General features: G+C 46.5%; 1 protein-coding gene across 4 annotated transcripts in view; it reads left to right on the forward strand.

Moving 5' to 3' along the window:
- The window catches only part of DPP6 (dipeptidyl peptidase like 6), a 988,762-nt gene that overhangs the window by 901,215 nt on the left and 65,487 nt on the right, over positions 1-22,060 (forward strand). For all 4 annotated transcript variants that reach the window (XM_044765679.2, XM_044765682.2, XM_014829001.3 and 1 more), the window contains exons 13-16: positions 4,867-4,974; positions 7,472-7,563; positions 8,547-8,594; positions 10,476-10,594. In XM_044765679.2, coding sequence (XP_044621614.2) covers positions 4,867-4,974; positions 7,472-7,563; positions 8,547-8,594; positions 10,476-10,594 — 367 coding nt within the window. The remainder of the gene's footprint in view (positions 1-4,866; positions 4,975-7,471; positions 7,564-8,546; positions 8,595-10,475; positions 10,595-22,060) is intronic.

The following is a 22,060-nucleotide window of genomic DNA, read 5'->3' on the forward strand; positions in this document are numbered from 1 at the left end:
TGACTTTAGAACCATCCCTGGGTTTCCCATCCCTAACTCAGATAAGAAATGCATGGTAAACAGGCTCCAGGAACTTGAGATTAGAAGAGATCAGGAATGGTCTACAGTAACTCACTGTGTGACCAAAAAAAAAATTAAACTTACACAAAAAATAAAACTCTCAGCGCTGGTATTTTCTTTCTTCAATTCTTTTTGTCTCATTCCACACCCTGACATTAGAAAGAACAGGTGAGAAAGTTTTGAATTCTTACTTCCTTTTCATCCTGCCTAATGGGATGAAAATTGTCTGAAAATTCTGTGGGAAAAATCTCACCAGATTTGAGTCTCAAGAATTACAGTGAAGAGAGCGCAGGTGTGCTTCTTTATTGACACGCTGGATCCCGTTTATGGTAATTAACTGAAGCTGGACCATACAACTATCAACAGTGACTCTCCAGGAACATTCTAGCAACTCTGATGGGCATGCACTTCTTTTATCTATGGCACTAGCAATCTATCCCAGCCTTCCGTCAATTCTCTTGAGGTGGTAGCCTCATAAATGGATGCTATTCCTCTTAAATATGTCCTAGTTCTGTTTTGTGCCAGTCTTCTCCAAAAGGGAAAAGGCCCAAATGGCAGCATTTGTTTCCCTATGTGCAAGTTTGGGTGCTAAGTCCAAGCTAAGAAAATATCAAGAATGAGGAGTGCTTGGGAACCCTAAAATATTAGCTGGGAAGTTATGCTGGGACTCTGCTGGAATTATGCTGGGGAGCTCTTGAATGATATAAGCACAAACATCAGAAGCAATGTTACAATGTTCCTCTTACATCAGATGAAATGCCAGAGAAATTGAAATGAAAGGACTGGAAAAAATATCCATACCTATGTAGTCATCTTTCAACTAATATTTATGGATCGTACCAGGCGCCATGCCAGGCTTTGTGGATTTCAGAAAAGAATCAGCTACTTCCACTGAGCATATGTAGTGCCATGTGTCAGAAGACTCTTCCTTTTTATGACTGAATAATATTCCTAATATTCCACTATATGGATATACCACACTTTGTTCATCTGTTCATGGACGTTTGGTTTGTTTCCACCTTTTGGCCATTATGAACAGTGCTGCTAAGTGAAAGGAGCCAGACACAAAAGGCCACCCATTGTACAATTCCATTTAAGTGAAATATCCAGAATAAATGAATTCACGGAAACAGAAAGCTGTTTGGTGGTTGTTGGGGCTGGGGGGAGGGGAGAATGGGGAGTAACAGCTTACGGCTTACGGGGTTTTATTTGGGGTGATGGAAATCTTTTGGAACTAGATAGAGGTGATGGTTGCACAACATTGTGGTTGCACTAAACGCCACTGAATTGTCCACTCTTATTAAAATGACTTATTTTGTGCTATGTGAACTTCACCTCAACTTTTAAAAAAATGAATCAGCTAGAGCGGCAGTTCTCAAAAATGTCAAATGTAGAAAGGGAGACGAGCGGTGCCCATGAATTCCAAAGTGTGGCAAATGAGAGTAATCCTAAAATATGTTCAGAAAACGTATTTGGCCCTTGGCGGGGCTGGAAAGAGAGAAAACGGAGTGGGATGCGGAGGCAGCTGGGCCGGGACTGGACGTTACCTCGTGTGCAGAGTTTGTATTGAGTAGGAGGAGGTGAGGGACAAGGTTATCAAAGCAGCCCAGCAGCTGGTTTCTTTGGGGGCCGGCGGGGGCAGCTGGAAAGCCAGGGTTGGAGGGATCTGCTCCACTTCCCTGTCCTCGCCATCAGGGGCGCGCACACGGGAGCCGGCACCCTGGCTGCTGGTGGGTGGTTTGGAAGCCGTGGAGCTGGCCCCCTTTGCACATGTCTCTGCAGAGGGACCACAGAGGCATGATCATTGCCGAGATTTTCCTGTATTTACTGACCAAACACGTGAGAACACCAGCCACATGCTGGACAGACAGCATGCACATGATTTGGGAAACCAGATCTTTCTAAGCAAAATCAAGTCAGCACTTAAATAGTAGCATAACGTAAAACTGTAATTCTTACACTTTAGAAGTGTAAACTTTAAAGCATTTACTAAGCAAACAGCTAACATTTAAAACAACCATTGAAAAATGAATAACGCCGTCTGGAGTTGAAGACGTCACGTCCTATAAGAGAACTGATTCCTCCAAGATGGTGCTCTCCCTGGTCAGGTCCAGCTACCAGCCCCAGTTCCCAGCCACCCCCACTAGGCGGGTGCAATCCCACCCAGGGAGGCCGGGGAGGCCCACTCAGCATGGGCCTCTAGCTCCTGATTCCTTCAGAGCACCATGGTCAGCAGGAAACTCCAATGTCAACAGTTTCTCATGACATTCCTTTTGAAGAGATTTTTCATAAAGGAATTCGTGGACCCTGTTTTTCAAAAATAATCTGTAGTGTCTCCGCATCCTTCAAGATACCATGAGGTCCGGGAGCACAAGTTAGCAACTTCTTTAAGGCTGACCCCCCGTCTGCTGCCGGTGAAGCTGCTGTGCTGCTGCAGGCTGATCCATCTCAGACGGCTCACAGATGCTCCCCCCAGCTGCCCAGGGCACAGTGTGGTTTGAGGAGAAGACTGGAGTCTGGAAAATCCTACCAAGCTCAGGGAGACCTAGTCCGCTTAGATCAATCACTCTTCTGAATGCTTGTCGCCAGGGAGGAGGTGAGCTGGAGCAATCCTGGGGCTGTGCATCTGAGCCCCCATCTCCTCATCTTTTCTTCCCATCTCCTTCTGAGGCCTCAGTAAGGATCCCCACAGGGACTCCCTGAGCCAACAAGAAGAGGCAACGTGTATGTGAGCGGAGACTCACCAAGTTCCCTCTCCTCTAGGAATATTCCATAAATAGGTAGTCCCTCCCACCAAACACATTCCCCATCACTGCTGCCTGTGACCTTGCAAAGTCAGTGCTGCTGCAAATCTACTAGGGATCCTGCACCAGGACCACCGGCGTTTGGTGCAGAACCCCGGAACCTGTCACTGTGGTTGAAGAGTCGGTCCTAGAGGTCTATTGCTGACCACCCGTCTTCTTTAACCAGGATTTTGGTTTTGTGATTTCAACATTGGGGCTGGGAGATTGGACAAGATGAATGCATCTGAACCATGGAAAGAACTGGCAGAAATGCTACAAATAACTCACGAGGAATCTCTCACTAGTAAAAAGGACTCCTTCGTCACGAATCTGCTCTGAATGGGGGTGGGGAAACCAGGCATCGTATGTGGTAAATTCCCTGTAGCCAGAGAGACTGGAAACCCTCCCTCCAAATCCACGAGAGTCAGAACCAGGATTAAAATCTAGGTCTCCTACTCAAAAATCATTGCACTTTTTCACTAAAAATACATCGATTACACGAGAAACCCAGTCTGAGAGAGACTCAAAGGCTGGTGCTCTGCCTGCCTACCGTGAAGTGTTCCACGGATCAATGTAAAGATGACATGAAGACGATCGAGGCCTTTTCAGTATAAAAACAATGCTTCTGGCCAGAATTAATTATTTATCACCTTTATTCAGAGTATTTTTATCTGGCAAAAGCGCAAACATTTCCCCAGAAAATCGAGGCAACATTGCAGTGTCTGTCCTGCAGTTGGCAAATAGAAGTGCATTTAGAAAGCCAAATTTACTGCTGGTTTTTCCATTTCCTCTACATTTAAATACCATGCTTCCAACTCTAAATAGAAAAATAAATATTTGCAGATTAAAGGTTTCATTTTATTGCAAATATTCATGAAGATTAAATGTCATTTTAATCACATGTTAGTTTATTTCTCTGGGCATACCATATTTGCATGTCCTCATTCACGGCAGGGAAAATGAGTTTTCCTTGTGCCAGCTGGGGTTTATTTACCATTTGTTCTCATCCCGCCTTAGCGTGGAGCTCCTTGAATCAGAAAATGTATATCGGAGCCAACTAATTGGTGTTCGCGGATGGAAACTTTCAAACTGGAGCTGCAGAGAGCCTGAGATGCCTCCGTAGCAAAACCCCTTTTCGCCCTTCAAGGCGACAACCAACCCGCAGGGGGCTGGCAGGGGCTGAGCAGGGGCGGCTCAGCCCTGGGGGAGCCTGGCCGCACACGTCAGCCTTGGCTTTGAATCCAACCTGGAATTCCTTCCTCCGGGGAAAAGTGGGAATGTGGATTTTGTTTCCAGGGAAAAGCGACAGTAGATCGAGCAGACACGCGCCATCTGGAGAACGCCCGAGTGGAACTTTCCTCTAGTTAGAAGCCATGCAATGAGCACAGTGAGTCCCAAGAGGACTGTTTTTGCTCACCTACATTTCAGAATGTATAAAATCTGTCCTTGCTGGCTGTTTCTTTCTCTCTTTTTCATGTCTTCCTGGTGGGCTATTCAGTGTGAGCTGGATTCTGTTCAATAACAGAACAAAAGCTAGGATTGACAGAATAGAATTCATTTTTAGGTAAAATTGGGTTTCTGATTGTTTAGACTTATGTTCTTTATGATATATAATAAATGCCCCTGGAGAAATCTCGCAACCCGCCCTGGTTTCAAGGGGCCACGGTTAAGGGGAAGCCCGGCACTGAGCTCTCTGAGGGCTGGTCCTGCTCTGTCTGCGGAGCGTGGGGCACGCACAGGCCTGTTCTTTCCGCTGGTGCTTTGTGAAATGAGGGGAGCCTTTTCATCTGCCTCTGCTTAGGCCGCCGCCTCTGAATTCTTCATTATTCCTCTTTGAAAACTAAACATTTGACTCCTGGTTCCCAAGGAAAGAAAAGACCCCACACAGCGTTGATTCTCTCAACCACATCTCTCGTTAGAAATTACATAGAAAATGGATCTCAAAATGTAATCTATCTTGGTTCAACCTCTTCAACACAAAAGGAAGCTTTTTATAGACTTCATCAACTGCTTCCATCCGCAGAATGAAGAACCGGTGTTCTCCCAGGACGGCCGGAAGTTCTTCTTCGTCAGAGCAATCCCGCAGGGAGGCCAAGGGAAATTTTATCATATCACCGTGTCTTCGTCCCAGGTAAATCCTGCTGGTTTCCGAAACGGTTTTGCTGTGTTGGGCACGGCCCCTAGTGGCTGAGCGCTCTGCATGCACTTGTCACCCTCAAGGTCCCCAGAGCAAACCCTGGAAGGTAGGCTCCCCAAGGCGGGCAAAATGGGGCACTCATAAAGTCCAGAGGTTCTGATCAGGGCAGCGGGTCGCATTCGCCCTTTCTACTATCTCTCAAAAATACAAATGACACCTCTGACGACATCAGAGGAAACCGGCGTTTGGGTACAAGCCGAGGACTTGTGTCGCCTACTTTGTATGATGATCCTGTGCTCACCAGCCTTTCCCCCCACCTGCTGGGGTGACCCCATACACTCTCCCCTCGAGGCGGGGCCCCAGTGCACTGGTGGCTCCCCATGGTCCAGCCTCCCAAGGCATCCCACCTCCACTTGTAGCCAAATGCAGGTATTATCCTGTCATGGTGTTGCTACCAACTGTCACTGACCTGATCCTGGGTCTGATGGGTTGAGAGCAGAACACCACTGAGTGGGGAATTTCGGAGCTCACTGTTTACGAATTTGGACCCAAAAGCAGACAGCCCGGTGAATGCTATCTCCTGTGAAGCCATCACCCGAGGGAACCTGCCCACCTGCTCGAGAGATGCTGCCCCAGCACCAGACTTTCAGGGAACTCTGACCTTAGGAAGAAGGCGGAGAGGGGTGTGGCATTTCCATGATCACAACCCTCATCCTTGGTGTGTAGATTCCATGTTTGAAGGCAGACTGAAGTTATTTGGGATCAGGGCAGGTGAATAAAATTTGGTTTTAAAAAAGTTATCAAAAATATTCTCTGGATATTGCGCCGGCCCCAGTGGCCTGGTGGTTAAGTTCAGTGCACTCCACTTCGGCAGCCCCATTCAGTTCCAGGGCACAGACCTACACCACTTGTCTGTCAGTGGCCATGCTGTGGCCGCAGCTCACATGCAAAAAGAGGAAGATTGGCAATGGATGTTAGCTCAGGTGAATGTTCCTCAGCAAAAAAAAAAAACAACAAAAAAAAGCCTAGTATAAAAAAATATTTTGTGGATATAAAGTAGAAGGCTCATATTTATGATATAGCCCAAACTGCGATTTCAAAAGAAAAATTCCAAGAATGTCCCACGTAAGATCATCTTCAATGAACAGGAGCAGAGGCTGGGCTGTGACTCCATAGTGGGATCATGTTTACTCAGAGGCTTAGACACAGACGTTGTAGTTGTCTACCCATTAATTACACGACTTATAGACAGTCTGCAGACTGGCTCCCATTCATCTGTTTATCCCTGTGGTCTTCAGGCTATGGCCCCAATTCCTATGCTTTCTCATTTTGGACCACTTTAATCAAGATTTAAAGATGTTTTGATCTTTTCACTCAGCCCCATCTCTGAATTCGTCCATGTGACCAGCATTTGCTGAGTACCTATGAAACATTCCAGCAGGAAGCAGGTCCCCCACCCGCCACTCAGGAGGGCACCCACTCCCCAGGAGACCCTGGGGTCCCCACTGCCTTCCAGAACCCCCTGCTCTCCAGAGGATCTCCCTTGTCCGGAGACTTCCGTTTCTGTTTGCCTTGGACCCTTCACCCAATTTAATCACCATTTGATTAGCACCTGCCTCCCGGGCTCCTGCCTCCCGGGCACCTGCCTCCCAGGCACCTGCCTCCCATGGCACCTGCCTCCCACGGCACCTACCTCCCGGGCTCCTGCCTCCCACGGCACCTGCCTCCCACGGCACCTACCTCCCGGGCTTCTGCCTCCCGGGCACCTGCCATCCAGAACAGCCAGCCTGTGGCTCGCACCTCGGCACTTCCACACCCCATTTCAAATCGTCCTTCCTGTCGAGGCAGTCATGTCTTTCCTTCTCTTATGACTTATTGTCCTAATTACTCTGCTCTGGGAGGCACTTCGGGACAGACAGTGTGTGTGCAATGTGCAGCACTCGATAAAAGGGTTTTAAACCATCCTTGTAAATGATGGCAGAGAATGACAGAAGAGCCGGAATCTTTCCTTCCTTCCTTCATTTTTTCTCTATATATCCTTGCCCTGTTTCATCTGCCTCCCCATGTTTCTCTCTTGCCTCCCTCCTTGTCCTCCTATGGTAATGACTCTACTGATTAGATTTACGAATTGTAAGGGAGCAACGTCAGCAGCCATGAAGCGTTGGTGCTTCCTTCTGACGCGTGTGTGGCGGTGGGAGGAACTGGCAACCGAGGTCGAGTTGATAAGTGCCACAGACATGAACTACGTGATTCTCTCCGTTGCTCAAAGTCAGAGAAGGGAAGAGGGCTGTGGCCTGGGGGTGGTCAGCCGAGGCCGCGTGGAAGGGGCTGGATCTCAGCCAGCCTCGGAGGAGAGGACCAGGCGGCGTGAGGCAGACGGCACCCCCCACCCCGAGAGGCTGGCTGCCTCCTATCTGAGGGGCTCCAGGGTTCACAAGCAAAGCCTGGGTCCAGCTCTCTCGCTCCTCCGTATCTTGTCTGTGTGTTCCAGCCCAACAGCAGCAATGACAACATACAGTCCATCACCTCTGGGGACTGGGACGTGACCAAGATCCTGTCCTACGATGAGAAGCGGAATAAGATGTAAGTGAGAATCAGGCCATGTGGCCAGGCTGATTACAACCCCAGGGCTCGTTTTACTGCTGACTGGGACACATTAATTATTTTTCAGTCAAATCACACTCACCGAGCACAAATTATGGCACAAGGGGCCTCATCTTTCCCTCTTAGACAGCATCTCAAGGTCCTAGTTTCTTCATGAAAATATGTCATAGATTCCATCTGAGAGCCCCCCTTCCAAGGTCACAGGATGGTCATGAGGAGATTGAGCTTGTAACCAGGCCTGTGGGTGACACAGTGGCCACAACAGTGGTGTACTGTTTTCTCTTGAGTCTCTCTTCATTCCAGGCACCATGCGAAGTTCATTATGAGCGTTATCTCATTCAACAGAACAGTTCCAGGAGCTGGTTCACTGCTTTCCCCGTTTTAAAAATAAGTAAGCTAAGACAAAACAAAGCTAACTAATTTACTCCAGGTTGTTCAGTCGGTGACATGTGGAGCTAGGATTCAACCCGGGACATTGGGAGTCCAGGCCCAGATGCTCTTCATCCTCCCTTGTCATGCGATGAAAGCCAAGGCTTCCACCTCTGGGGTCCTAGGTGAAAATCAGCCGACAAGAGTCACTGATGCAGGCTCTATGTCTGGACTGTAATAAGCATTCTCAGGCCCTTGCCCTCCAGGAGGCCAATAACCTTGTAAGGAAATTCCCTTGTCCAGATCCAGGTGTACACCACCATCCCCACCCCGACAGCAGAGCCCTACAGGCTGTTACAGGAGATGCCTCAGGCCGGCAGGGGTCTGCATTGGCGTGTCCCTCAGCCCACGGGTGTGTGGCTGCCCCCAGCCCTACTCGCTCATGTAGCTGGACCTGAGCGGGAGAATTGCTCGCTCTTAGGTCACTGAATGATGAAAGTCTCTAAGAAGTGTCTGAGCAGGCAGAGGCTGGTATGTGACATACAAACCTGCCTGAAGCCAACTAACTTCTGTGCGCCTGCTGGTCTTTGCAGCTACTTCCTCAGCACGGAAGACCTGCCGAGGAGACGCCAGCTCTACAGGTAGGTGCCCCCTGCCCCTGCTCGCGGCGGCTCCCCTGGGGAGGGCCACAGGGCTTGGCAGAACTGCGCCTCTGAGCGTTACCTTAGGAGGCAGCACAGAAGAACCCCCACCACAGATGAGTAGCTATAAAGTCTGAAGAGAAATAACAAAAAATGCAGAAGCCACCAAATTTGAAGCTTGATATTGTTTTTCTTCTTTTGTCAAGTTGAGTATTCCTCCCCACTTATTTTCTCCTCCTATAACTGGGGGACTTGTAAACTGTCTTTCCTTTCCACCATTATTCAAAGATTGACTTGGAGGGGTTATTCTCAGCTGGGCTGTTATAGGAGGGAAAGCCTGGTTTGGGACTTTGCCAGTGGACTGGGGGCTGGAGGCCAGTTCAACTGTCTCTGTGTCACGGCTAACTTGCTGTGGGATGTTGGTCAATTTCATAATCTCAAAGAAAGCAGAGGAAGGGTGACCTCTGAATCTTGGGAGAAGGACAAGGTGTTTTCCGGAATCTGTCCCTCTTTAGCATAAATTCTGTCAACTGCTCCAGTTACTATTCTCATCAGAGAAAGTTTTGGTTCTGAAGTGGGATTCGTCCTGAGAACTTTCCTCTGGCATAGTGGAGGTCAAAATGGGGCAGTCTGTTACCTCCTCAAGGTTTTCCAGACTAGAAGGAGGGTAACAACTGGCTACTGTCTCCATGCACATAGGCCACTTCAGAAGACACCGTTCCATGTAGACCTAAGGGCTTGAGCTGGGTGACTTGTAGTCTGGGATGAGCCTCTTTCGCCCTACCCTCGCCACTGGGACATTGGAGAAGGCCCATCAGGTGGATGACTATCTCTCGCCATCCTCCATTGGTCCCTATGCCCAGAGCATAATGACCTACATAAGGGGTCCTTTTGGAAGTGAAGAAAACCCCAGAAAATCTACATGGTCACAGACTTCCTTGTCTCTGTAGACTTCTCACCGCTGCACATCTACCAGGACAACTATATCACTCCTGTCACCAAATTCATAGAAGGTGATCAAGCAGACTGCCGTAGACTACCTACCCTTTCCTCTAACGTATGCGATTAGAAGGCTGTCTTCTCTCTCCCATGAAATATCCTCACTCTTGTAGACGGGTTTCCTACTGGAAACTATGGTTAGTGTGGACCCTTCCCACGGAAAATGCTCAGACGAGAGCTTCTTCCAGGTATACTCAAAGATACCCCTCAGTATCTTTCAACTTCTGGAAACACATTTTAGGCCTTCTTAGCATGAAATTGTACTTAGAGGGGCCCCAGGTGCCATCTTCGAATCGATTCCCACTCTTCTGGCTCCATTGAATGAGAAGTGACGTCTCACCATTTCACTCTGTCGAGAGAACTGGGTTTAGATACAGCCAGAACTCAATTCAGCCCGTGTTTCTGGAGTCCTGCCTTGTCATTCCCCTGTGTTAGGTCCTCTGAGAGAGTTCAAAACATGTCTGCTGTTCTCAAAATGCTGATCATCTCCTCAGAGATGAGAGACATGGGTATAAAGTACTAGGTAATGGTACTAAACGCTGTCCTCCCCTCACGTCAGGGACGTGCACAGGGCCTGAACAAAGCGTGGATGAGCAGGTACGCACTCCATAAAGCGAGAGCACTGAGAGCTCTTACACGTCGGAGGGATCTACCTGCCAGGGAAGGCTTCGTGGCCAGTAAAACCAGAGCCCGTGTTCAGGGGCATTCCAGCAGGGAGACAAAAGGAGAAAGGCCCAGCGGTGAGCATCAGGGGCTCCAGAACACCTTTGGTAGGAGAGAAATCAGTCAGCTGGAAGTACAGAGCTGGGGCATCTGGGTCTTGACCACTGTCACTGTTTCCTCCCTGCCTCGGTTCACGCCCTGCTGTCCTTGTCCCTCCAGTGCCAGCACCGTGGGCAACTTCAACAGGCAGTGCCTGTCCTGCGACCTGGTGGACAACTGCACCTACTTCAGTGCCTCCTTCAGCCACAGCATGGACTTCTTCCTGCTCAAGTGCGAAGGTAAGTTCCTGCCAACGTTTCAGACCCGCTCCTAAATCCATGCTGAGACCCGCGGGCAGGCACACTCACGGGCCGCGGAGGCAGCTGCCGTGGGAGCCTGTTCCGGAACAGGTGAGGATCCCGCCCACCCCATGATGTCGGCTGATGGGAGCAGGGATACTGGCTCACCTCTCGGTCTGCTGCCCTGCCGATATTTTACGTTTTATGAAGGTTTACAGCTTATCAGAGCTTTCTACACACTGTGCCAGTTAATCCCAAAGTTCATCTACATTTTCCACCAAAAAAAGTCCTGTGAGGTAGTTGTGGTAAGTATCTTACACAATGATGAAACCAGGCCACCTAGAAAGATAATAAAACAATTTCAAAGGTCAACTTCTTTAGCATAAGGATTGAGATTATATAAAAGAAGTCTCAGACAGGGGGAAAAATTATTTTCCTATGACCCGATTTGTGGATAATTTATCCCAAACTTCAGAAAGTTCTTGATCATACCAATCAGCATACACAAAACGGCATGCCATGTCTTATTGTATATACAAGGAAATATCTTTGCATCTTGTCCTCGTATCTTGGAAAGATAAGATATGAACTCATGAAAAGGTAGGTAATAATAAATATGGTCATAACAAAATTCACCTCAGAGAAGAGCTAGTGAGTTCACCTCAAAGAGTGAAAATACGCTGCAGGTGACAGACAGAGCAATTCAGTCCCGCGAGTCACAGATGGAGAATGAAGAATTGTTATGAGAACGATGTCTTTGATAGCCTTTGCCAGCTACTCCACAGTACATGACCTCATCCTCTTTTTATCAGTGTCATCATCTAAAATCTTGAAAAGCCACAGAATGGGAGGACTCAGTCCCTTGATCACCACAAGCTCAGCCCCAGGCATTTTTCCAAGATGATGGGGAGACACAAGGAGGGGCTTCTGAAATTCAACATTAGCCCCCAAGTCCCCTCAAAGTTTCTCTTACCAAACTCCTCTTTCCTGTGCTTCCCAGGAAGCAGACCACTGAGCATCCGAAGTCACAGGGTGCTATAGGAGGAAAGAACCTAAGAGCCTATCCACCCACTTAATTTATCAGAAGCCAAACCTGCTGCTGGAAGTTAGGTGGATTCCTTGACTCCTGCTGAGTCAATGATGCACAGAGGACCAGCATCAAGTCTCCTGGCTCCCAGGCCAGTGAGACCCATTGGACCATGGCAGGATCTTCATGAAATTACAACTCGGAAAAGTGTAGAGATTTATGGGGCATAGAGACTGGGAAAATGTGGCAAGCAGACACATTAGGAGCCAGAGACAACAGTGACAGGAGCTACATAATCAGAGATCTGAAATCTTTTCTATAGAAGTAGGAAGTGACTTTAAAACACAGAAGGTCATGATAAGATACAGAAGGGAAATATTGAAGTTCATTTAAAGAAGAACATCACACACAAGAATGGTTGATTGAGAAAGGTGATAGAACCGCCATCACGGAAGATCTTTAAAAGAAGGCAGGTACCACTTGCCAGAAATGGGCTCAAATATAAGGCAGAGAGTGAGCTGGAGGGCCTTCAAGATCTGTGGTTTTAACTGGTCCAGGCAGTGACAATTTGGATTTCTAGTTCTGGAGTTCTCCCTGACTCTCTGTAATATTCGCTCCCTGCACTGGTCCCTCACAGAACCTAGCATCTTATTTGCTGACAGTTCCTTTCTCTGCCTCCCTTTGGAGGTCAGAAGCTCCCTGCTAAGTTATGCGGGATCTTCTCAAACCACAGTGTAGTCTGGATGGCCTCATTCTAACAACTGGCAGCCTTTTGTTGTTCGGTTTCCACAGAGCACCAGCCCTGGGATGAAATCGAACAGGCTCCCCCAGGAGACCTACGCCCTGGATTCAGGCAAGGATGTTCCCGCATCCCATATGATGGACGTGAAAATGGCAGCCGCCTTGGGGGGCCATTTGGACAGTGTGTTTTGAGATCACTGAACAGTTGTTCTTGTGCAAATTTCCAGTCTGCCTGCTAGCACTTCATCCTTAAGGAGGGAATAGCATTTCATTTTACATTTATGTCCTTGCCAGTTGGGGACGTTTTCTTTTGCTAAGGCTGCTTGTATTGTGGTCTTCGAATGTTTAGTGTGAAGAGATGGCTCCTCAGCGTCACTGTGGAGGGAAACAGAGGCAAAGAACAAGTACAACCCCACTAGGTCAGACACACGGCCGACTCCGGCCACTGAGACCAGCATGATCCCAGCTTCAGAAGGCATGCGGTGTCCTGCCCCACAAATGCCTGGATCACCACCAGTAATCGATAGGAATACGTCTCAGAGATCATCTAATCTAATCTGCAACCTCTGCTCCATTTTATTAAGAAACTGAAGTCTTAATTGATCATGGAGTTGTCACCCCCAGATTTTCTGAGTCATTTAAAATCTATTTAAATATTTAACCTGTTGCCTCCTCTTAAGATAAGCGTAAACTAGCCCTCTTCTCGACAAAATTACTCTTTAAAAATTTTTCTAAAATAACCAGTTTTCTGGCTAAAGAAACATAAATGCCCAAATTAACCTCTCCTCCAAAACCTAATCAAAACCTTGTTTTTAAAAAGGGATTTTCTAAGAAGACCTAAATTTACAAAGACAACAAAATGGATGCGGCAACAGCAGCAGCCAGCTTTAGGGGCATGGACACCGTTGGGGGAGATAACTGAGTCAGCGGAGCCTCAGAGCCGAAGGCCTCTCCTGCAGCAAGCACCCTGAGGAGCCCCCAGTCTCCTCCTCAGGGCTTGGGGATGATGCCTAAGGGATGAAAAGAGCGATGGATATGAAATTTCAAGAGAAGTGATTACGCCCCCTTTGATTGCGTGGGACTTTGTGTTGGGGAAGAGGAATCGAGAAAAGCTCCACAGATGAGGTAGCATTTCAAATAAATGGGGAGGTAGGATTTAGAATGTGGAAAGCAGTCCAGAGGAGAAGGCGCAGCATGAGAAAGAGCACAAGGAACATTCTAAGATCACGTGGAGGAATTCCGCTGCAGCCTGTCAACCACAACCAATCTAGCGGATACGTGCGTTTAAGAAGTCCAATGTAACAACCCAAAATAATTTTAAATAATTTGACTTTTCTGCACGTTTCTCAGTAGACGGTAAAGTAGACTCAAATGTGTAGCCCACAGCAGCATTTGTTAAACCTCCTCTCCTCTTTATTTCTTCCACACCCCAGAGCTACTCGGAGAGACTCTTGGAAGCCTTTGACCAAAATGACTTCTCCACCCCCAGCCTTAGAGACTTTCCGCCGCCCCTGCTCCTGCAGCACTTTATTATGGAGATAACTTAGCCTCTCAGATGCAGCCAGAACAAAAAAATCTTTCCATTTTAGGCTGAGGGAAAATGTAATGGCAATTAGAGGATTCTCTTTGGTGAATTAAGGAAAGGGAATCGTGAATGCTCCCATATTCAAAAGTGTTCGGCCCATCGCACAGAGAACTACAAATGGTTCAGTTTGGGCACAGGCAATTATAGTCAAAGGATTTAATAACTAGGGCCAGGTGGACACCAACCAGCCAAGATAGGCGCCCAGTCAGAGCAGACACAAATGTCACACCACGTTAGTTCCTAAGGGTGGGGCATCGTCTCGGCAGCTATCGCGTCATGAAATTGCCACAGCCCCAGATAAACACAGTCATTCTTCTGATTTTCTGTGGACCTTCATTATGATAGTTTTTGGTAAACTTATCTAATATGGACCCGTCCCCTTAACTTACCTTGCAGTGCTCAGCGTTGTGACTTCATCAGAGCTGATTGTTGCTCCTCAGTGGTTTGTGATCAGTACTTCTATTTAATTCGTGCTTTGCCATGTTCTCCTAATCTCCAGGCATTCTTGCCCAGTATATTTTGTCCATCTTCATCCCTGGAAAGTGTTTTTAGTCTTATTGTCCTGTGCTTTCTCCTCTAATTTTTCATAGACATTTCTTCTGTGGTTTCACAAAGCTTGCCATTTCTATATTTCCTTATAATTCTTAATTTTCATTAAGTATGTAATAACTTAAAATGCATAAATTATTTTTATGCCTTTGTACTTAGTTACATTAAAAGTAGATTAATATAGGTAAGTAAAGACTGAGAGGTGTTGGTAATGCTCAGTCCTCTCATTACCTAGCTGGATTTCATCTCTCTGTGTCAATATTTAATCTGAAAGGCATGGGTTTCAGAGCATCACAGAGTCCTTGCATGAGGGACACCGGTGGACCACATTCAGTAGAGACTTGTGGAAATGCACCTATTCATTTAAGACAGAGAGGGTTAGATTTCTTTCCAGATCTCCAGGGTCTGGCAATGAAGCCGCTGCATCCAAAATATTGTATCATGATGGAAGATTTTTTCATGATTTTTCAGGATATACCAATAAGCTTTTGGTTTACACACTTAGTTGATCTTCTCATTGACCCTGTAAAAGGGATAATAATATAAATACCTAATATTTGTCCAGCTGTTTATAATTTGAAGAATAAATTACTTATATAATGTTTGATGTTTATATTCCCGTTTCTGATTCCTTGCAATTTATACTCTAGCAACAAATAAATCTGCTTAGAGTTCCCTGCCCAGAATGTACTATTTCACATTTGCACTTGTTGGTCTTTCACTGCCTGATGAACTCCCGGACATTCTCCAAAGCTTTTTTCAGGCAAAGGCTGGCTTCCCTCCCCTTGCAGGAGGGAGGAACCGGCAGTGGTGAGCCTGCCCAGGCAGCGTGGACATGGCGGCGGGTTTACCCTCAGACCGATGTCTCTGATGGGAACTCGATTCCTCAGCTGTCCAGGGACGCCCAGGTCAGAAGCCTGGCCGCCTCACCCACAGAGCCGAGACACACACCTTCGAGTTTCCAATAAACCCAGTCTCATCTTTAAAGAAAAAAGTACTCACCTTCTGTATTAATCTCCTGGAGCTGCCATAACTAATTACCACAGCTGAGGGGCTTAAAGCAGCAGAAATGTATTCTCACACAGTTCTGGAAGCCAGAAGCCTGAAAGCAAGTTGTTGGTGGGGTCGGTTCCTCCTGGGGGTGTGGGGGAGGACCTGTTACATGCGTCTCTGGCGTCTGGTGGTTGGCACACTCCTCATCACTCCTTGGCTTGTTGATGCATCACGTGGCCTTCTCCCCTGTGTCTCTGGGTCCAAATTTCCCTCTCCTTATAAGAACACCAGTCACTGGATTAGGACCCACCTTAATCCAGCATGACCTCGTCCTAACTTGATATTTTCAAAGACCTTGTTTCAAAGTAAGGTCACGTTCACAGGTACTGGGAGTTAGGACTGCAACATATCTTAGGGGGTACGCGATTCAACCCACAACACCTCCCTTCTGAGACCCATATTGCCTTCTTGTCTAAGAAAGAGAGGAAAGAAAACTCTATTGTTGTTTTTCTCAGGGACACAAAATTGAGGGCAGCCACGTTAGACTTCGTAACAGAGATTATTCTTAATGGCTTTACCATGTTCTAGAAGGAGTGACAGGGGCCGTTGAGGAAAGTGATATGATGCAAACCATGTTTTTGGAAGAAAACTGCCATATTAGAGGGCGAAGAGCAGGTTCCGTGTAGAATTTCTCTGGGAATTCTTTTTCTGTGTCATAAAGCAATATGAATTCTCAAATTACATGGCACCATGCAGTTGTGTAGGGCTTTCTCTTCCCAACTAAATTCAGCCCTGAGAGCCACTGAACAGCTGACTCGGAGCGCCCAATTTACATAATTTGAGTTTCACAGTCAAAGCTGCTATTTAAGGAACTGGATTTTTCTCTTCAAACTGAATCCCAAGAACACAATTCATTTTCCTTCAAGTTTATCAAAAGAACTCAATCGATCTTGTTTCTAAGAAACATCCAAACTCCACCAGGGAAATGGGACCCGTGTAGGAATCAAGCCTTACTGCTTCGTACTGAACCATTTTTTATATTTTTAAAAATAAATAAATAAACTATTTTTCTTGGAACCAAAGATAGAACGAAAGCTTTGATTCCGATTCTGAGCAGAGAAAGGAATAGTCTGTGATAACGAATCCTGCCACCTCTGCGCTTTCACCCCCTTTCAGTGTTAAGTTGTGACTCTGGGAGCTCTCTCCCAATCTTGAAGATGTGTCTGCTCATAGATTCAGCAGCCTGGGTTATTATGACAAGCTTCTCCATCTTGAAGTCGAATTGAAGCAAACTATTATGACCCAAGCTTAAAATGAAGTGAGTGACTCTATCCTGTTTACTCTTCTTACGATTAAATGCCCCCTGAGACCCTGCATCGCCACTACCATGGCCATCCTCGTGGAGAGAGAGAGAAATCACGGGAACGGAGAGCAGCAGAGTATGGAATGATGCTCCACAGTAGGGTAGAATCTGGGCTCTCGCGCTGACTAGCTTTGTGACTTGGGCATGTTGGGGAAGCTTGCTAAGTCCTCCCTTTCCTCCTTCTGAGAATCGGGGGAATGACAGTACCTCTCTCATAAGGTTGTTGTGAGGGTTAATCAAGATAATGCGTATAGAGTGCTTAGCATGGTACCTGATACCCAGTAAATGTTTAATAAGTGTTAACTAATACTGTTATGATCACGATTGTCATCATCATCATCACCACCTTGGTAATTGATTAAGACTGCCTTAGATGTCCACTTGCTACTAACTCAGAACCGACAAGTTGGGGCAGAGACTAAAGATAGTTAACATCCCTAACTCAGAGTTTCCAAATGTGAAAGAACATTCCTGTACTTCACCAGGCTGTTGCTGGGTCTGTGCTTACACTAGCAGGGTAGAAGTTTCCAGAAGTGACCATGGTTGCCTGAATCACAGAACATTAAGTCAACCATCTGTTAGGCTTGGAGATGAAGCACCTGTTGATTTCACGGGTATGAATGCCTAAGGGTCCCTCACAGCCGGTTCTTGGCAGAGTTACGAAGTAACCAAACTTTTTGAAGTTCTCTTTGGCACTTGATATTTCCTCTTTCTGAGCCGTTTCTTCTCTTGACTTACTCCTTCCGGTGCCCAGTGCTGCCAGCTGCCCTGGTGACATCCTATCCTTGGGAAACATAAGTTATTGGGAGGAAATGCACACTCAGGTGCTATTGTGTTATGTTGGTCCTCCTGAGTTCAGTCAGAACAGAACAGTGAATAAGGCAGGGATGAAAAATAGCTGTCAGTCTCGCACACCAGCTCCACTTGGTTGTAAGTTGGTGGCTGCGGCATTGTGGATGAGAAGGATTCTGAGGCCACGTCAGGCTCAGCGAGAAAGAACCTCATGAGGGGTTGATTGGTTATGGCTGTCACGAGCAGCAGTGAGCAAGAAGGTGGTGCCCACATGCCACACCTCTGTCACATTTGGTGTCATCTCCTGAAAGAAGTCAATACATCCTTAATGATGAAATTTCAGCTCTGTACTGTCTGAGGTGGAGCATATTTAGGGGTTTGAGGTCCATCCTGAGCTCAGCGTGTCCTGCAGAGTGAAGTGCAGCAGGTATTTCTTAAAGAGGATGCAGTACCTAAATCACTGTAGCCATTTGAGATAAAAGTGACAGCATGTGACTTCAGAAAACAGAAACCTGCCCTCACAAAGACACATGTGTGGAGCTGCTGTTACTGGATGGAATGGAAATGGCTACTAATCTTGACGCCACTACAGAAATTCTCCTGAGGGAAGGCTGTCGCCCAGGGTTCTGATGGAAGCACAGCTCTGCCTGTCGTACATCTTCCGATTGGGGAGAAGAAAGCTCCAGATCCCTCCGCAGTGGCCCAGGGGGAATACTGGTTCACACTCACTCCTTCAGTGTGCATCTAAGCAGGTGGGCCTGCTTACATCCTGATCCCCTGTAGGCATTAAATATTCTGCCTCTAGTGAAATTATTTCAAATAACTCACACCCAACTGTAGAAAAGTAGCCCCAGAGCTAGAAAAATAATAAATAATCTGCCTCCTCATTGACAAAACTGTATTGTTACCTTCAAACATGTAGGGTGGTATCAATTCCCAACAAGAGGATCTGAGAAGGGGAAGACACATGGTTTAGCTCTGCGAGCTGCCTCCCACAGCTCCTCCCACAGGTTCCCAGGTGTTAACCTGGGCTGCCCTTCTTAGTTCTGAGTTTGTCCAAGTGAGTGTTCAGAACCAGGTTGGAGACTCCTTGGAGGGTTGCTAGTGCATGAGTAAGAGCATCTGTTCACTCTCTCAGACATGTGGAGCTATTCCCACTGAGGCTGCAGGTGCCGAGAACAAGGAGAGAGACTCAAGGCAGGCTGGATCATTAGCATAATTTACACGAATATTTTGGAAGATGCTAAACTCATCAGTAAATGCTGCCAGACCCCAAGCAAACCCTCAGTAGGAGCTGTATTGCTCCCCCATAACAACCAAACAAACATCTCCTGTGGCAAAGGACCTTCTCAGCCTCCCACCTGACACCCTGCCCAGTCACCGGGCAGTGTCTGAGCCATGCTGGTACCTGGTATCATGCTCTGACAGTCTTCTACTTGGAATGTCCATCAGAAATAAATAACGCCATGTGGCGCAATAAAGAGTGTGCTAGAACCCTCCACTCCTTTCATTCCCATCGCCCTGACTCCAGTAGTGAATCCTTCACTGGTCAGTTTCCTTCAGGGTCCCTCTGGCCAGTCCACTTTGCTGCTGACCACCAGATCATATTTCCTAAGGACTGTTTCTTTTCAGAATGGCTTCCTGAGCGCACACATTTCTCTCTTTTCTAAGTAAAATGGTGGAAGAAACATAAAAAAAATAAATGGCACCACTGGGCCACTGGAAAGGGGGCCACCAGCAGACCAGAACATTGAAGAATTTTTGAAAAGTAAGTATAAACGGATCACATTGAAAGTGAAAGGAAAAGACTAGGATACGTAGCACGACTGGTGGAAGACGTGATCACCAAAAGAATAAAAATAAAAGTTGGTTTTCCCGCAATTCTGAACTCTGGGGTAACCCTCAGGTCAGAGGCTGCAGCAGGAGCACGTCGTGGACTGCGATGGGACTGGTTTAAGGGGCTCTAGGGGGAGACGCCCAGCCCCTGCTCGCACAGCTGCGGGCTAACATATCATCCTGCAGAACAAATAAACAGGACACTCGGCTGTGGAAGACCCTAGAGTGGATGGCGGCCAGAATGAGAAGTGGGGCTATGCCTCCGATAACCTCCAGGACAAGGAGCCCAAGCACAGTGGCTCCACCTCAGGAGAGTGGCTCCCTGCTGCCCCCTGTCCACCACCTGGATCCTGCATCTGTAATAGCTGAGGGGATGCCCTCCTGACCAGGACCCTCACCTCCACGTGGCAACAGCCAACCAGAGATCACTGAGGCCCAGAAGACCCCTGAAAGAGAGGCCTCAAACCGAACCCCAGGAAAAGGAGCCCCAGGAGAGACATTTGAAAGATCACTTCTACTAACTGCAGTAAGTCTGACGGTAAACATCCTCCAAGAGATTCCAGCAGGTCCCACATCTGTAACACGAGAACAGGCCGCAGCAAGTAAGGTGTAAACTGACTGATGGAAACTAAGCAAAATATTTACCAATTTTTTTTTTTAGTTTAGAAGAAAAACTGAATAGATGGGGTAATTGTAAGCCCCAGTTTCCCCAAGAAAGCCCTGAGATGAAGCCTGGCGAAGCTCGGTCAAGGCCGGGTGACTGAGTGACTGCTCCCTTCACTCTCGGAAGTGTCTTTGTTTGGCCAAAGTTGTTAGCAGAACACCACCAAATAGTCATCTGGAAGATCCAGCAGAAGGAATTCCCAGAAGGCCATGCAGCTGGACAAAGGTAAAAAATCAGAGAAAGCTTGAGAGAGATGAATAATAGACCCAAGAAAAGCAGTCTGCCTTGTAGAGCTTCTAGAAGGAGGGATTTGGGAGTATAAAGGGGAAAAAAAATAAGATATAATGGGGAAAATTTCCACTGAGCTTTGAATCATTAGAGAGAAAAGAACTACTGAATGTCTTATAAGAATTGTGGAAAAGCCCTCAAGTTAAATTCCTCCTAATGAAATGTGGCAGTTCAAAGGTTAGAAATTATGTAAGGTTACAGTGAGAAAAAGTAGAGTTTTTTTTTCTTTTCTTTCTTTTTCCTTTTCTCTTGTTATTTTAAATACTCTGATTAGCATCAGACTTCTTGGCTTCAGAACAGCCTGGGGTGCAGTGGAGCAAGGTCCATAAAATGCTGCTGGTGGAAAACATTTTTAACTTTCAGTCCTGTGCCCACGCAGCTCCTGTTTGTAAAATGGGCAGAAAAAGGAATTTGGGGATATTAAATACGTGCAATTTACCACTCACGCATCTGCCCTGGAATGCACACAACTGCAGTTAAAAGAAAGTGGCTGATCAAAGAGAAAGGAAGAAATGAGAACTAAGCAACAATGAGCAGAAACTAATAAACTGGTAAAAAAATTATAAATCATTACTGGATAAAATTTAATGCAATTGTTATTAAAGATTCCTAAAATAAAAGTGTTTAAAAAACTAGAAAAAAATCTACATGATTTCAACAAGTTCTGACTAGTGCACATCTGTTGGTAGGAGTTGGGGTGAGAGGGAGATGAGAGAAAATGGGCTCCGAGCACTGAAGGGCAGGAATATAGGCCATTAATTTTGATGGGGAAGGACAGGTTCTCAGCAAATGGGAAAACTGGATCTCCATGTGCAAAAAAACGAAACCAGACCCCCATCTTACACCGCACACAAAAATCAACTCAGAGTGGATTAAAGACTTCAATGTAAGACCTGAAACTGTAAAACCCCGAGAAGAACACACAGGGAGAAGCGTCATGACGTCGGTCTTGGCAATGATTTCTTGGATTCGACACCAAAAGCACAGGCAACAAAAACAAAAATCAATAAGCTGGACTACGTCATCCTAAAAAGCTTCTGCACAGCAAAGGACACAATCAACAGAGTGAAAAGACAACCTACGGAATGGGAGAAAATACTTGCAAATCAGTTATCTGATGAGGGGTTAATCTCCAAAATAAGCGTCTGTTTTAATTTATGGGCTGTCAGTCCCATCCCCACCCTTTGTGTTGGCTACCAGGAAGCTGAGAGCAACATTTCTAGCCTCTGTCGGGAGGTCTTTATAGCACACATTTCATATACTAACTTTTCTCCTGGATTTTTCTTTTTTTTTTTTTTTGTCCTTATTTTCACATTGTTCTACTTTTCTCACCTACTCATTTTAAGCTTACTTTATTTTTATCTGTCATTTATCTTTCTTATCGGCCTTAAATCCTTTTTGCCACAAGATCCAGGGCAGACAGATAATAGATGAAAGGGGAATGACTGACTGACCAAAAAATTAAACTACTCCTTCCACTTGCATTCAAGGCTGTCTACACTCTGGCCCCATCCTGCTTATCTCAATTATAAACACTTTTTCTGGGTCAGGGCTTTTCAAACAGTTTTAGCAGCACAACCAATTTTCAAGTGAAATGTTAAAGAAACTTACATAAAACAGATAAAAAT

This window comes from Equus asinus, chromosome 1 (genome assembly GCF_041296235.1).
Source record: "Equus asinus isolate D_3611 breed Donkey chromosome 1, EquAss-T2T_v2, whole genome shotgun sequence".
Taxonomy (NCBI): domain Eukaryota; kingdom Metazoa; phylum Chordata; class Mammalia; order Perissodactyla; family Equidae; genus Equus; species Equus asinus.